The following is a 15,720-nucleotide window of genomic DNA, read 5'->3' as shown; positions in this document are numbered from 1 at the left end:
ACCACAGTGATTCTACACTCCCCTCCACATACCCAGTTCTAATCCCAAGGATTCTGATTCAATACAAGTCGATATGAAGCAATTCTTTAGTGACCCAGAGTTTATCCTGCTGCATAAAGATACTTAGGAAAAACTGTTTGATGAATGCATAAACCATGTAACAATATATATGAACCCAAGCCACAGCAATGACAAGGCCAAATCCTTAACCACTAGGCCACCAGGGAACTCCAAATTGTCACTTTCTTAGTCTACCTCAAACTTAACAGAATTCCTATTAAAATTTCAGCACCACTTTTATTCTGGTATATTTACTACAAATCCCTTTGTGAGCAATTGTGTGATTTGATATTGAGATTTCTCCTCTTATTCTCATCATTACCAATGCAGAGAAAACCAGACTATCCTTCATTCAAAACAACTATCTTAAAAATATTATCTTTGGTGCTACTCCTTTGGAGTTAAAGCATCTAAGTGTCTTGGGGTTTGTGGGGGGTGGGGGGGCAATAATATAAACCAGCCAACAAACCATATAAAAGAGAAAGAAAATATATCCATACATTAATAATGTTTATCTCCAAAAAGACAACCTATGGAATGGGAGAAAATAGTTTCAAAAGATGCAACTGACAAGGGCTTAATTTCTAGAATATGCAAACAACTTATTCAACACAACAGCAAAAAAATAAAAAACCCAATGGAAAAATGGGCAAAAGACCCGAATAGATATTTCTCCAAAAAAGATATACAGATGGCCAAGAAGCACATAAAAAAAAGTTCAACATCACTTATTATTAGAGAAATGCAAATCAAAACTACTATGAGGTACCACCTCATACCTCACACTTGTCAGAATGGCCATCATTAACAAGTAAACAAATAACAAATGCTGGAGAGGGTAGGGAGAAAAGAGAACCTTCCTACACTGTTGGTGGGAATGTAAATTGGTACAACTACTATGGAAAACAGTATGGAGGTACCTCAGAAAACAAAATATAGAACTACCGTTATAATCCAGCAATTCCACTCTTGGGCATATATCCGGATAAAACTTTCCTTGAAAAAGATACATGCACCTGTATGTTCATTGCAGCACTATTTATTATAGCCAAGACATGAAAACAACCTAAATGTCCACTAACAGATGAATGGATTAAGAAGACATGGTATACATATACAATGGAATACTACTCAGCCATAAAAAGAGCAAAATAATGCCATTTGCAGCAACATGGATGGAACTAGAGACTCATACTAAGTGAAGTGAGTTAGAAAGAGAAAGACAAAAACCCCATGATATCACTTATACCTGGGATCTAATATATGCCACAAATGAACCTTTCCACAGAAAAGAAACTCACGGACTTGGAGGACAGACCTGTGGTTGCCAAGGGGGAGTGGGAGGGAGTCTGGAGTTAATGGATGCAAACTATTGCATTTGGAGTGGATAAGCAATGAGATGCTGCTGTATAGCACAGGGAACTATATCCAGTCACTTGTGGTGGAGCATGGTGGAGGATAATGTGAGAAAAAGAATATATATATATATATATATATACACGTATATATATATACACGTGTATATATATATATGTATATATGTATATATACGTATATATATATATATATGACTGGGTCACTTTGCTCTACAGTAGAAATTGATAGAACACTAAATCAACTACAATGGAAAAAATAAAAATCATTGAAAAAAATAAAAAAATAATGTGTATCTCTGGGTGGCAAGACTATGGGTGATTTTTTCCACTCCTTTTTATTTTTCTGTAATTTCCAAAATTTTGATAGTGAGCTCTTTTATACTGGTGAAATCAAAAGACTGTTTTAAAATTTATGACAGATAATAATGGATAAAAAATAGTATCTGTGCCAAATTAGCTGCCTATCCCATTTTCAACAAACATTCTGAGATATGCTTTCCAGAGGTAAGAGAAAAGTCTCAATTCCTACTTTTGGGATTATTTTTCAAGGAACAGTAGTATTTCCTATCAAGGTGTCCCCAGCTGAATATTCCTAAGGAAGCAAACTGATGAAGTGACCTGACCTTACTCCAGCCAGACCACAAGGCACTCTTCAAGCAAAGACATAGGTGCTTGCTGCTGACCTTTCTTGGAGAAGGGGCTGATCCAGAAGAGGTCTGGGAGATCTGGAGTGCTGGGAAGTGGCAAGTGAAGTCTCCCGGTGGAAATCGGCATCCCCTTGGTTACTGTAACTGGGCAAGGGCTTTCCAAATTTACTTGAATCTAAAGATGATGGTGATTCACTCCTTAAAACAATTCGTTCATCTGGCTCTTTGACAACCTGAGTGACAATGTGCATTAATCTTTAGTTTCAGTTTTTGGTTTTGTTTGCATAATTTAGAGCTGGGGGTAGGATGGGACAAGGAAGAGAACTGGGGGCAAGATGATAGAATACCCACCCTGGGGTTCTCCTGCAAATAAAGGAAGGGGAGTAGAAAAGACTAAAGACAAAATGCTCAGAAGTCAAGGTCAAGGAAAGAACCAAAATTCTGTACATCTGGTGTATATTAACAAGCCAAAATAAACTGATGCTCTGAACTTTAATTTGTGAGGATTGAGGATTATTGAGTTTGCAAAAGATATAAATTTTTAAACAAAATATTTAAATTCTATGGCAAAGAAAGCACAATACATTCTATTTTCTTTGCACATATCTATTCTCATGTTGTAATGCAGAAGTTTGCACCATCACCTGAACAAACCAATCAAACTTCAGGAACAAATGATTTACCACTTCTTTATAAAAGTATTCAATTAGAGAAAAAGCAACAAAAATCCTTACTAATAAAGTAGGTATTTGGCCTACATACATCCTCACTGGTGATTCATTGCACAGATGAAAAGAATTTATGTGAGGGGAACAAAACAAGTTAAAACAAAGAAACTCAACTTAAACTCTAGCAATTCCATAAGCCGCAATGGCTAGAAATATATTTTCCACCACTCATGGCAGAAAGCACAATAATTGACATTAGATAGCTGGAAATAAGTCATTTCACAAATGCTACTTCTAAAGTTACCTTTACGTTAGCTGCAAGGCTGTCAAGAGAAGAAGCTAGAAGAAAGAGGAAGAGGTATTTCAATGACTCATATTCTGTTATCCCGAAATCTGCTATTACAGTTATTCCACAGCAGTACAAAATATTATACAATGAATGAATTATTAAAGAACTTAAACGGTCCCTTGGAATTTACACCATGACTTTTAAGTCTCTCTGAAGACACAGCAATTCTATCTATGAGTTTTTCTGTCCTCTTGAGGTCAATTATGAGGTTATATTAATGACAGCACCTATGGATATAGGAAGGGTAAAAGAGAGTCTAAAGTGAAGCAATAAGTTCAGCAGTCCCTGAGCTGCTTGAAAAATTCCTATCGGCCCAGGTGCCCAGAGCCTAAAAGAAAGCCATGTGGCTCAATATAAAATTCAGGAGTTCCTGTCGTGGCGAAGCAGAAACAAATCTAACCAGGAACCATGAGGTTGCGGTTCAATCCCTGGACTTGCTCAGGTTAAGGATCTGGCATTGCCATGAGCTGCAGTGTAGGCTACAGATGCAGCTCGAATCTGATGTTGCTGTGGCTGTGATTGGACCCTTAGCCTGGGAACCTCCATATGCTGTGGGTGTGGCCCTAACAAGCAAAAATAAAATAAAATTAAATTAAATTAAAATAAAATAAAATAAAATAAAAATAAAAAATAAAATTCATACACTCTGCTGCTTCGGCCATTCCATATTTGCTTTACATAAAATCCTATTTAGGCAGAAACTCTTAAGTATACTTATCCAAGGTAGACACAAAAATGAATACATAGCAACTTGGAAAAACAACACAGCAAAGTGAAATTATTATGATTACCCTAAATAATCATAATAAGTAAGGAGACCTAATGCCAGAGAATGGTAAGAATTACCAGAAGTGAAGTAACAAGTATACACAGACAAAACCAAAACTAAATAGGATTTTTCCAGGTTAAAAAAACTACTTTTGAAATGAATATTTGCAAGGCCAGGCTAAGGTCACCGTGGCTTCCCCAGCATGACTGGGGCTTAGGTGGTGACAAGGAACTGAGGATTCCCCTATGCCACTGGCAAAGCGAAGGAACAAATAAAAATCGTCACATCCTCTGGGCAGGTACTAGGTGTGGGGCCATCCTGTCCCAGAAGCCCTCATCTTCTCAACTCCCAGCTGAGCGGGAATCAGCAATGCTAAGGGCCTTTTCAGCTATAGCCACAGACCTGCCCAGTTGCCTAGGAAGCCTCTTGCAACTAATTTTGAACACTCCTTTTCGGGGGGGGGGGCGGGCTTGCCCCTGTTCCTCTGCTTCTCAAAGTATAGTCCATGAACCAGCAACATCGGTATCACCTGGAACTTGTTAGAAAAGCCGAATCCCAGGCCCCACCCCAGCCCTATGGAATTGGAAGCTGCAGGTTAACAAGGTGGTTCAAATGCACATTCAAGTTTGAGAAGCATTTCTTAGGTCTGGAAGAATGACCTGACACATGACTTAGGGAAAGGTCTGGCTTGGAAGCTACAGGGACTCCAAGGATCTGAGCCCAGAGATCTGAATGTCTTCACTAAATGTAGGTAGGCCAAATAACTTGGTGTGTGACCTGTACACATCCTATAACCTCTCTGGAACCTTAGTTCTCCACCTGAGAGGATTAAGAGACAAAGGCCAAGACCAATGTAATATATAAGTCCCACTGTAATTGAGCTAGCATTAAACCCAATGGTCCTCCCCAGGAAAGGACATTTACTGTTGCCTGATTTCACAGTAATGGGGAAGACAGTGCTGCTTTTATAGGACACCTGGGTGATTTTCAATCCAAAGGACTTAAATTAAATGTCAGAGGTGATGAAGCACTTTCTATTTCAAACCCTGTCTTTCTGTCCTTAGTTTGCTCTTGTAAAACAGTCACAGTGATCTAAGAACACTGGCTTGAGTTACCACAGAAGACTGTGCAGCCCCTTAAAAGTATAAACCTTTAAGCCTAAGATAGAAAACCCTGTTGACAGGATTGGTACAGGTCCCATCTTGACACTAAAAGTCCAGAGAATGTGCCACCACCAACCCTTTCCAACCTCAGAATCTTTATTAAGTTCAGGAATGGTTGAAATTCACTGCCATGACCTTCAGTATTGACATGGTTCACATATTTCAATCATAAAGTAAAGGTCTCCAAGTGGTTGCTTAACCCAGTGACTCTCAATGTGTAATCCAGGGACCTCCCAAGGGAGCCCCAAGTCCTTTCAGGAGTTTGACAAGGTCAAAACTGTTCTCCTAATAATAGTAAGACATGAGCTGTCTTCTTCACTACAATTATCTCATGAACATACAATAGAGTTTTCCAAAAGTTACAGACATTTCATGATTTCACCACTCTGATGGCTAATGGAATGTGTATTTGTGTATTCTTGTATTTTACAAATTTCTCAGTTTCAATTTCTAATGCTACAAATTGATAGATACCACCCACATACACAAAAGCTCTCTGAGGTCTTCAATAATACTGAAGAAAGCAAATGAGTCCTGAAACCTAAACGTTTGAGATCCCCTGCCTTAACCTCACTGCTTCAGAGAAAACTGGCTCCCCTCCTCACTGATCATGGAATCTTGTAAAGCAAATGTCTCATCTCCCAATCGCCACCAATCCCTGTTCTTTCCTAGCCAGATGAGTGGGGAGGCTCCTTCGTTAGCTATCAGTGGTGCCTTCGAAAGCAAACCCCAGCAGGACAAGATGCCCCCTGCTTTTCCAGCCAGGGAACAACCACAACCAGAGCACACTTGGTGACCCCACTACACAGAGCAGTCTCCTTCAACAGGAGGGGAACTCTGAAACAGACAGCTTTCTCAGCTGACTCTGCTCCTGTAAACTCCCTCCCTGGAAACTCCACAGAGGGTGGGGACCTGAGAATTAAGCCCTCCATTTCCAAAGAAACATATGATTCCTCAGAATGAAGGAAGACTTAGACATAGGGTGCACTTGTTCCCATAAAGAAACTGCCCAGAAGTAACAAGAAACTCGAGTACCTCTTCTCACTGGAAATGGAAAGTTTGAAAAGTTGCATTTTCTTCTAGATTTCTGGGAATGATGCTCTGAACTGTTCTCACCAAAGGGCTTTGCACTATCCACCTGAAAGGAAAGAAATGAGATGAGCTCACTGTGCCTTGTATTAACCTTTCCTTGTTACCTATACTGCCTTTCTCCCCCTCAGCCAAGTCATTGCAGGTGAGAAAAGAGAAGGTTGGGAACAAATTAAATCAGAGTCTCCAAGTTTATGAAACGTTGTACCCAGTAGGGAAACCTGTCTGTCCCTACCATCACTGAGGCTGGAATATGAAGATATGGGCTAACACAGGACACAGATCATATTCTAACCACTGATAAGGCCCAGGCCCAGAAAAGAACAAGTGAAGTTTATTTCACTTTCTTTTAAAACAGGACACACTTTCATATTCCCTAAACAGTGTGAGCAATGCTGGCCTAGTTGGGGGTCTACCTGAAGACAAGAGATTATCACAAGGTGACATCTCCGCCTTCCACATGCCCTTCCAGTCAGTGTCTATATCCTTGAAAAAAAATACTGGTGACTATTACTACTTGAGGTGACCATATTTTCCTGCACTGGATAACATGATCTTCGAACAGATCAATATACATGAAATAAGGACTATTCCAGAATATCTATGACACAGAGTTGCTAGATTTGTTTTTTAACCATGTTTATACTTCTGGTTGTTGTGTTGTTGTTGTTGCTGTTTCAAGAAAGGCTGTTACACTATTACTCTTCATTCTACTTCAAGAAATAAATTGATTAGAATTTACGGTCTTGATGACATCAGGTCTTCCACATTTGAATGCTTCTACCTAACTCTCAGATCTCATCAGGAAATCTGACTAAATAAAAGATTTAATACGTATAAAGCTTGGTACATAGGAAAAAAGCTTGGTACATAGCAAGATAAGAATCTGTTAAATAAAAACATCAAGCAAGTTTTAATACTCTAAGAAAACTTCTAAGATTTTAAGTTTATTTAGCCCATATGGCATACACTGAAGTTATATTTCATAAAAACTTATATCAAATGGAATAAATAAGACTCAATAAACTCAGTTCAACAATATCTTTATGAAGCCATGTTTATAAGTCTGGTTTCGATTTTGCCAGATATTTTTACCCAGGTCACCATGAAGAAAACAGGTATCCTGGATTTTCTTTTTATATATTTATTTATTTTTAATTACTCAATGAATTTTATTACATTTATAGTTGTACAACAATCATCACAACCAAATTTTATAGCATTTCCATCCCAAAGCCTCAGATGTAAAAGAATGAAATTAGAACACTTCCTAACACCATACACAAAAATGAACTCAAAATGGATTAAAGACCTAAATATAAGACCGGACACTATAAAACTCTATAGGCCAAACACTATCTGACATAAACCACAGCAATATCTTTTCAGATCCACCTCCTAGAGTAGTGACAATAAAAACAAAAATAAATGAATGGGACCTAATTAAACTTAAAAGTTTCTGCACAGCAGAACATGATTTAATCATAGTTGTGATTCAGTGTGAACTTCTTCTATTTCTTTACTTACCCATTTGTTTTTACGGTCCAACCTTCCTTTACTCCACCCTCATTCACACCCTCACCATTCCAAAGGACCCTGAAAATAATTTTAGGCTCACGTGTCTTACTACGAATGGAGGTCTGCTTTCTCTGGGTATTTTGAAATTATTCCCAAGGTTCAGATGAGCTGGCTGGTCCTGAAAGAAACGCCTGGTGGAATATGGAGAGGATGGCCGGGATTGCAAGCCTTGGGGCAGTCTGTCGAGATTACTCTCCCTGAGCTTCATCTTTACACTACTTAAAGGGAATTTTGGTCCAGATGATGTTGATAAAGGCCTTTGTGACTTATATCTTTCTTCCTGAAGCCCCAAAAAAAAGAATACTCAATCAGAATATAACTGTGTTTAACTGAATTTTAAGGTAGAAAATTAAACATATCATGGAGTTCTCGCAGTGGCACAGTAGAAACGAATCCAACTAGTATCCATGAGGATGTAGGTTCGATCCCTGGCCTTGCTCAGTGGGTAAGCGATCCGGCATTGCTTGAGCTGTGGTGTAGGTCGAAGACAGCTGGGATCTGGTGTTGCTGTGACTGTGGCATAGGCTGGCAGCTATAGCTGGGAACCTCTATATGCCACGGGTGCGACCCTAAAAAGTAAAGAAAGAAAGAAAGAGAGAGAGAGAGAGAGAGAGAGAGAGAGAGAGAGAGAGAAGGAAGGAAGGAAGGAAGAAAAAAGTAAAAAAAAAGAAAGAAAGAAAGGAAGGAAGGAAGGAAGGAAGGAAGAAAATTTGAACATCTCAGATTTACAAAACATGAGCTTAAGGAAAGGCATTTCTCTAATTAATTCAACTATTAACAGTGAGATTTATTTGTATTAGGAGAAAGGTGGGAAGATACAACCCCCTACCCCCATGCCATCATAGATAGATGACTGACAGATATAGAAATGCAGTGAGAGAGAGAGAGAGAGACTTTGGTATATATTTGGGTCCAGCAATTTCATGTCAAGGAATTTATTATAAGGAAATAATTATGGCTATAGGCATAGCTACAGAAATTCTTAGAACAGCTAAAAAATTATAAACCAATCATACTGGTGAATAAGCAAGTTCTTCTCAGTTCCAAAACCACATCTCTATACCCAGCTTTTTGTTTGTTTGTTTGTTGTTTGTTTGTTTCCAGGCACCTACTTTATTGAATATTTTATGCTGCACATGTAAAATATACAGTCCATGTACCTAGAACTATTTCTGTCTGATAGTTTTTCTTATTTCTAAAAACAAAAAAGAGGAATGCTTATGGCTAAAAAATAAATTTTTTCTGTCAGCTCCTTTGCTAATATTTCCAGATTCCAAAATATATATTCACATAATTTGGATTCTCCCACTTTTAGTTTTAAAAAACATGAAGTCAAAAGCTAAAATGCATTGCTTTTTCTAGCAGAAAACTGTTTCTATTGCTCAAACCTAATTTAGAATAAAATCTGGCCAACCTGAAAAACACATATGTACATATTTTTTAATTTGCCTGCATATCCTTTGTCACTCATATTCTCAAACACTTTTTTAAATTTTTTAATGTAATATTTTCCTTTAAGAAATGGAAATAAAGCTTTATTCTTGTTGAAAAGCTTTGCTCCATCCTGTGCTTAGCATGGTACCTGGGATCTGGTGAATAGCCAATACATATTTGTTGAAAGAATAAGTGGGTAATCTATGAAAAATGTGAATGATAAACAAAGTAAGGCTTATCAAGCCTGAAGAGCAAATACACTCTTTGCCTGACTTTTATTTTACTCCTATACTCAGCTTTATGATGCTGGAGCCAGCACTAGGCAAACCTCCCTTCTGCTTTCCCAGCTGCTCTATTAGGCTCTTGTAAAGGAAAACTGCAAAACTAGACGAAGAAGGGACAGGGGACTTTCAGTTTTGTATTCTAATCCTGTCAGCATCAGGCCAGTAACCTTTCTTAACCGTGACATAGCAAATGGCTGCAGTTTATAGTTTTTCCCACCATAATCCAGAGCTAGCTTCATAGCACCAGCTGGCCAGAGCCCCCTGCTCAGAAATTTTGAATTGCCCCACAGGAGCCTCTCCTCCAAGCTCCTGAGACACCAGCAGTGAGCAGTGTTCCTCCTTGGAGGTCTGAGTCCCAGCTCATCAGGGTCACCTTTGACTTCATGAGGAAGCATCCAAAAAAGATGCCCCTTTCCACAAGTCTGGGTACCCTTTCTATGGAGTCTCTTCCTCGAGCTTCTATGTTTGTGATGACTGAACCTCTTCCCCTTGTTCCCCCAACCCCAGAAGTGAAAGCTACTCTCTGCAGTTACTATCTCCATCTCTTCAATGTTCCCCTTTTCTTTTCAGATCTCCAACCCGTTTAGCCTTCTTTTTTTAACTTTCTGTTAAGAAGGCTAAATAAGGGTCCTGAATGGACCCTGACTGACATTATCAGCTAAGTATCCATCAAAGACTGGCCAAAAATTATAGTACTTCTGTACAATGGTTTACTATTAAGCTTTGAAAAATTGCCTCGCTTAAGAATCCTTAAGGACACCAGAACATGTTTATGATATATGAAGTGAAAAATAATATGAAATAACATGTAGTATAGTATGATCCTAGTCTTTCAAAATTCAAACAGTGTGTGTTTGTGTGTACAAAAGGAATATATTCAAAAAATTAGTCATGCTCATCTCTAGGTAGTAAGAATGACAGGTAATTTTTATTTGTCTTTTTTGCTTATCTATATTTTCTAATTGTCTAAAATAAATGAGATATTTTGTAATAAGAAAATAATAAAAACTATTATTTTAAAAAGTTAATAAAGAAAGGCCTATATTAACAGATTAAAACAAGATTAAAATGATGGAAGAAAGGAAATAATAAACTGAAAAATCACTGTGCAAACATATCAAACAGATTGGTGAAAACAGTGGGTAGATATAGAGAAACTGAAAAGCAGCTACTGAAAATTAATCACTGGTTTCCATCTCTGAGTTATGATGCCTGAGGAATTGATGGATTTGCACAGATTAGTGATCCTTCTCATTCAGTATCCCTTCACCCAAAGCCCACATTTTCAAGGTATTTTCTAGGACCCTGGGTGAGATTTGGGAAGAAGCCATACAAATTACATTCATTAATTCTCAATATCATTTTAGAAAGAGATTTTTACATAGTTGCAAAATTATGGAAAACAAGGTGAAATAAAGAAATCAGGGTGAAGGGAAAATTAAAGCTGAACAAGAAAGTAAAATGAAGGCAGTGCCGATGGATGCCTCAAGACCCTCATGATTACCACAGGTGGCGCACAAATACAACTCTGAGCTTCAGCCTCAGCACAAGAAAGAAGGATATATAAAATCAAAAATAGAAGTCATTCGAAAACAACAAAAGCTAACTAGCCTAGCCTACAGGTCAAGCTTATGGATCACTCTGTTCCACCAACTATGCCATGGTGAACACATGCCAAACACACTCACTCTAATGTGACAGCCTGAACAAATAGTTTGAATACGGAAATTCAAACCTAGCAATAAGTCTTCAGGTTTCTATTTGTCCATTCCATCTAAACTTGATAAACTGAGTTTGCGCTGAAATTCCTTAAATTTGTGGAGAAAATTCTTGACATTTCTATCACTGACTTCTTGATCATACTTACAAGAAATCTGTTTCTATGCAGAAACACTCGTTCTCTGATGGCTGTCCTCGTAGAAAACTCTATTTTAGGAGCAATGCCCTAAAAATAAAACAGCATAAGAGAAACAAAATTATTGGAAAGAAGATCTTTGCTCCTCTCATCCTAACTTGAAATCGTGTAAGAGCTGAATTGCTTTTTTGTGTAGCTGGCATAATCTACAATACATTATCTAAAATACATACATAATGAATATATACACAATGGAATACTGTTCAACCTTTAAAAGAAGGAAGTCTTGCCATTTTTGACAACATACTATACTAAATGAAATCAGCCAGACACATATCGCATGTCTCACTTATATGCAGAATCTGAAATAGTCAAACTCATAGAAACAGCAAATAGGTTTCCAGGTTTCCAGGGGCTGGAGGATATGGGAAAAAGGGGAATATTAGACAAAGGATACAAAGTTTCAGTAAGGCAAGATGAATAAGTTTTAGAAATGAATGTAGGAATTCCTATGTAGCTCAGCGGAAATGAATCTGACTAGTATCCAAGAGGATGCAGGTTCGATCCCTGGCCTTGCTAAGTGGGTTAAGGATTTGGCATTGCCACATCTGTGGTGTATATCACAGATGTGGCTTAGATTTGGCATTGATGTGGCTGTGGCATAAGCCAGTGGCTGTGGCTCCAATTTGCCCCCAGCCCGGGAATTTCCATATGCTGCTGGTGCAGCCCTTGAAAGAAAGAAAGAAAGAAAGAAAGAAAGAAAGAAAGAAAGAAAGAAAGAAAGAAAGAAAGAAAGAAAGTGTACAGCAATGTGACAATAAGTTAATAATATACTGTGTATTTGAAATCTTCTAAGAGGGTAGATGTTAAGTGTTTTCATTACAAAAAAAGAGAAGAAAGTTAACAACGTTAAATGATGTATATGTTAATTAGCTTGATAAGGCAATTATTTCACAATGTAGATGTAATATAAAAACAAAATTGTATACCTAAATATATACAGTTATGTCAATTATACATCAACAAAGCTGAAAAATAAATGTATACATAATAAGGATAGCTAAACACACCTAATACTATGTGTTAAAATAAGTACAAGAGCCTGACCAAAGTGCTTTGCATGTATTAACTACTCTAATCCTCACAACAACCCCATGACATTGGTCCTAAAAGAATCTCCACCTTGTAGATGAGTAAGCTAAGGCACAGAGAATTGAAGCAATTTGTTCAGCTAGTAATGGCAGAGCTGGGAATTGAACCCAGGTATTCCAAATTGTGTCCACGTAGTTAGCTACTCTATTTAAAATACTGGACCATGGAACTGAATGAGATTACCTAGGGGGAGGGATGGGAAGTTCTCCTTCTCTACCTATCTGCTTTAAAAATGTGCTTTAAACCTTATACAAAATATTTATGCTCATTTCCAAACTCTTCATTTTGTTTCAGTGGTTGATGCTCCTTTTTTTGCTCAATACCATACTGTCTAAAACATTATTTTATATATATATATATATATATATATATACACACACATACATTATATATGTATATATACATACTCAGACAGACACATACACCTACATATACCCTATCCTACTTAATTCTCATAATCCTATAAGGAAGAAACAATTATTATTATCATCCCACTTGATAAAATTGAGAACTAGACAAAACTTGAAATAACCCTAATGTTCTTCATAGGTGAATAAACTGTGGCATATCTATAAAATGATCTACTCAGTAATAACAAGGAACAAGTTATTAATACACACAACAACATAGATGAATCTTAAAAGAGCTATTTTAGGGAGTTCCCTTGTGGTGCAGCAGATTAAGAATCCAGAGTTTTCACTGCAGCAACTTGGGTTGCTGCTGCAGTGTGGGTTCCATCCCTGGCCTGGGAATTTTACATACCACAGCTGCAGACAAAAATAAATAAATATATAAAAGCACTATGGAGTTCATGTTGTGGCTCAGTGGAGACGAATCTGACTATCATCATGAGGACGCAGGTTTGATCCCTGGCCTCACTGAGTGGGTTAAAAATCTGGCATTGCTGTGAGCTGTGGTGTAGGTTGCAGATGTCACTCAGATCTCACATTGCTGTGGCTATGGTGGAGGCCAGCAGCTACAGCTCTGATTTGACCCCTAGCCTGGGAACCTCCATATGCTGTGGGTGCAGCCCTAAATAAATTAATTAACTAAATTAAATTAAAGCACTGTTTTAGGTGACATAAGCCAGTCTCAAATGGTTACAGACTGTATGATTCCATTTATATTACATTCTCAAGAGGAAACAAAACTGTAATGATGAAGCATAGGTTAGGAATAACATAAAGGAGATTTGGGGAGTGATGAAACTATCCTGTACCCTGATCATGATGGTAGCTTCACAAATATATACAGGTGTTAAAATTGCAAAAAAGAAAATTTTACTGAATGGTCATTTTAAAAATACAATTTTTTTTTAAACAAAACTGAAGCTGAGAGAGATATAAAGCATAGTCTGTAATACATTCTGGTTCATCTATACGACCTCCAACTCCTAAAATCAGCTTATGTTAAATAAATCTCTGACTAGCACAATTCACTGTGATGGAGTTCTCGTTGTGACTCAGCAAGTTATGAACCCAACTAGTATCCATAAGGATGCAGGTTCGATCCCTGGCCTTGCTCAGTGGCTGTGGTATAGGCTGGCAGCTGTAGCTCTGATTCAGTCCCTAGCCTGGGAACTTTCCTTTTTTTTTTGCATTTTTATGGTTCAGCCCTAATTAAGCAAAAAAAAAAAAGTTTTTAAAGGGGGTGAAAAATTCAAACTTTTTGTAACTATGAGACAGTGTGAATATGGCAGTGACTTAGCCTGATCAGATGATACTTCCAATTCTCAGATCCATAGTGGGACTCAGGATCATCTAGTATTTTGAGTGGGTATCTAATCAGGGCTGCTAAACAGAACAACAAGAACACTAACCAAGATGAAATGATCTGCCAACGAGAAGGAGCTATCAGGAATAAAATGTTCAGGCCCCAGGAATTTCTCTCTAAGCAGAACCCTGGCTGGGCATGGATCACTTACTGGAAAACCTGCAACTGTTTTCATGAGTACCTCTCTACACATCCCAGGGTGTGAAGGTGTCAGCCTGGGCTCAGGGAAAAGAAAGTCCCGTGTGTTTTCTTCATAGTAGGCCAACTCTTCCCATTCTAGAAAGTGGAGAAAAGGAATAAGTAGATTTATATTCTGAAAATCTTATTGTACATCCCCAAATTTAACAAAATAAAAGCTAAGACAGGTGAGGGTAGAGATGGCATTTAGACAAAAATAGACATTTTGATCAAAGAACTTGTTGTTCAAGAGGCAATGACTTCCACTACTTTTTTTCTTCTGGATAATTTTTACAAGCCTTACCAAGTCATGACAGAGAAAAAGACTAAAGAGTTGCTCTAAAAAATAGAACAAAAAAGAAAATTTCCAGGAGTTCCCATTGTGTCTCAGCGGTAATGAGTCCGACTAGAATCCATGAGGACGCAGGTTTGATCTCCTGGCCTCGCTCAGTGGGTTAAGGATCTGGCATTGCTGTGAGCTGTGGTGTAGGATGCAGACGCAGCTTGGATCCTGTGTTGCTGTGGGTCTGGTGTAGGTCAGCAGCTACAGCTCCAAATGGACCCCAGTCCCTAAGGACTGGGAACTTCCATATGCCACAGGAGTGGCCCTAAAAAGACAAAAAAGAAAAAAAGAAAGAAAGAACATTTCCATCCATTCATCCATTCTTCTCTTCAGCAAATGTTTTCTAAGGACATACCATGGGCCAGGTCCTGGGGATAGAACAGGAACAAGGCAGACAGTGCCCTGTTCACCCAAACCTCACAGGTAGACTAGGGTTCAGTGTGTTCTGCAATGCAGGAATGTCAGTGTTCCACTGGCCCAGAGAACAGCCAGAGCTGTGGTTGTCAGCAGTAACGGAAGCAACCCCAGACATGTTTTGGAAATTTGTGGGGAAATTTCACGGGCAGAAGCTAGAATTTAGGGTGTCGTGCAATGCCTCAGACACTCCTACAAGAGTTTCTAACATCCTCCCACACATTCTTTCAGGTGAGAAGCCATTTTATAATTGTCTAAACCTGGAACCTGTTACATATATAACACAAAACATTTTTTTTGACATGATCCAAAAATACACTGAATTTTCAAGAGTGCAGGTACCATGTAAACTAAGCAACATCTGTACTTTGCTTTACCTTTACCAAGACCCTTTTGGCATTTGAAAAATCACATCCAAATACTATATTTTGCTCAATATTTACATATTAATATACGTGTCACTTTATTTTTAATTGCTTTCCTTTGTATTTCTCCTTTATATTATGGCTGGAATACTATATAGGTTTTCTTCAGTGATCTGTATAAGTTGGCTATATTAACTATGAATATTATTTTGGTATGGTAGAAG

At 38.0% G+C, this 15,720-nt stretch overlaps 1 protein-coding gene across 48 annotated transcripts in view; it reads right to left on the bottom strand.

Moving 5' to 3' along the window:
• The window catches only part of SPATA6L (spermatogenesis associated 6 like), a 96,777-nt gene that overhangs the window by 42,076 nt on the left and 38,981 nt on the right, over window positions 1-15,720 (bottom strand). For 11 of the 48 annotated variants that reach the window (XR_014822151.1, XR_014822145.1, XR_014822138.1 and 8 more), the window contains 6 exons: window positions 14,349-14,473; window positions 11,285-11,362; window positions 7,740-7,979; window positions 6,068-6,170; window positions 3,056-3,090; window positions 2,120-2,316 (listed from right to left, as the gene is read on the bottom strand). Coding sequence is in view for 28 of the 48 variants with exons in the window: in XM_084986481.1 (XP_084842607.1) it covers window positions 2,120-2,316; window positions 3,056-3,090; window positions 6,068-6,170; window positions 7,740-7,979; window positions 11,285-11,362; window positions 14,349-14,473 (778 nt within the window). In the remaining 20 variants the exon portion in view is untranslated. Of the gene's footprint in view, window positions 1-2,119; window positions 2,317-3,055; window positions 3,091-6,067; window positions 6,171-7,739; window positions 7,980-11,284; window positions 11,363-14,348; window positions 14,474-15,720 lie in introns of those variants that run through there. The other 37 variants (XR_014822185.1, XM_084986485.1, XM_084986484.1 and 34 more) reach the window with 13 other exon arrangements.

The sequence above is a fragment of the Sus scrofa genome, chromosome 1 (genome assembly GCF_054392235.1).
Source record: "Sus scrofa isolate SSC_HxYL_T2T_F1_AM1 chromosome 1, Sscrofa_HxYL_maternal_Yorkshire_Landrace_v2.0, whole genome shotgun sequence".
NCBI classification, from domain to species: Eukaryota; Metazoa; Chordata; class Mammalia; order Artiodactyla; family Suidae; genus Sus; species Sus scrofa.
This window is presented reverse-complemented; position numbering and strand designations above follow the sequence as displayed.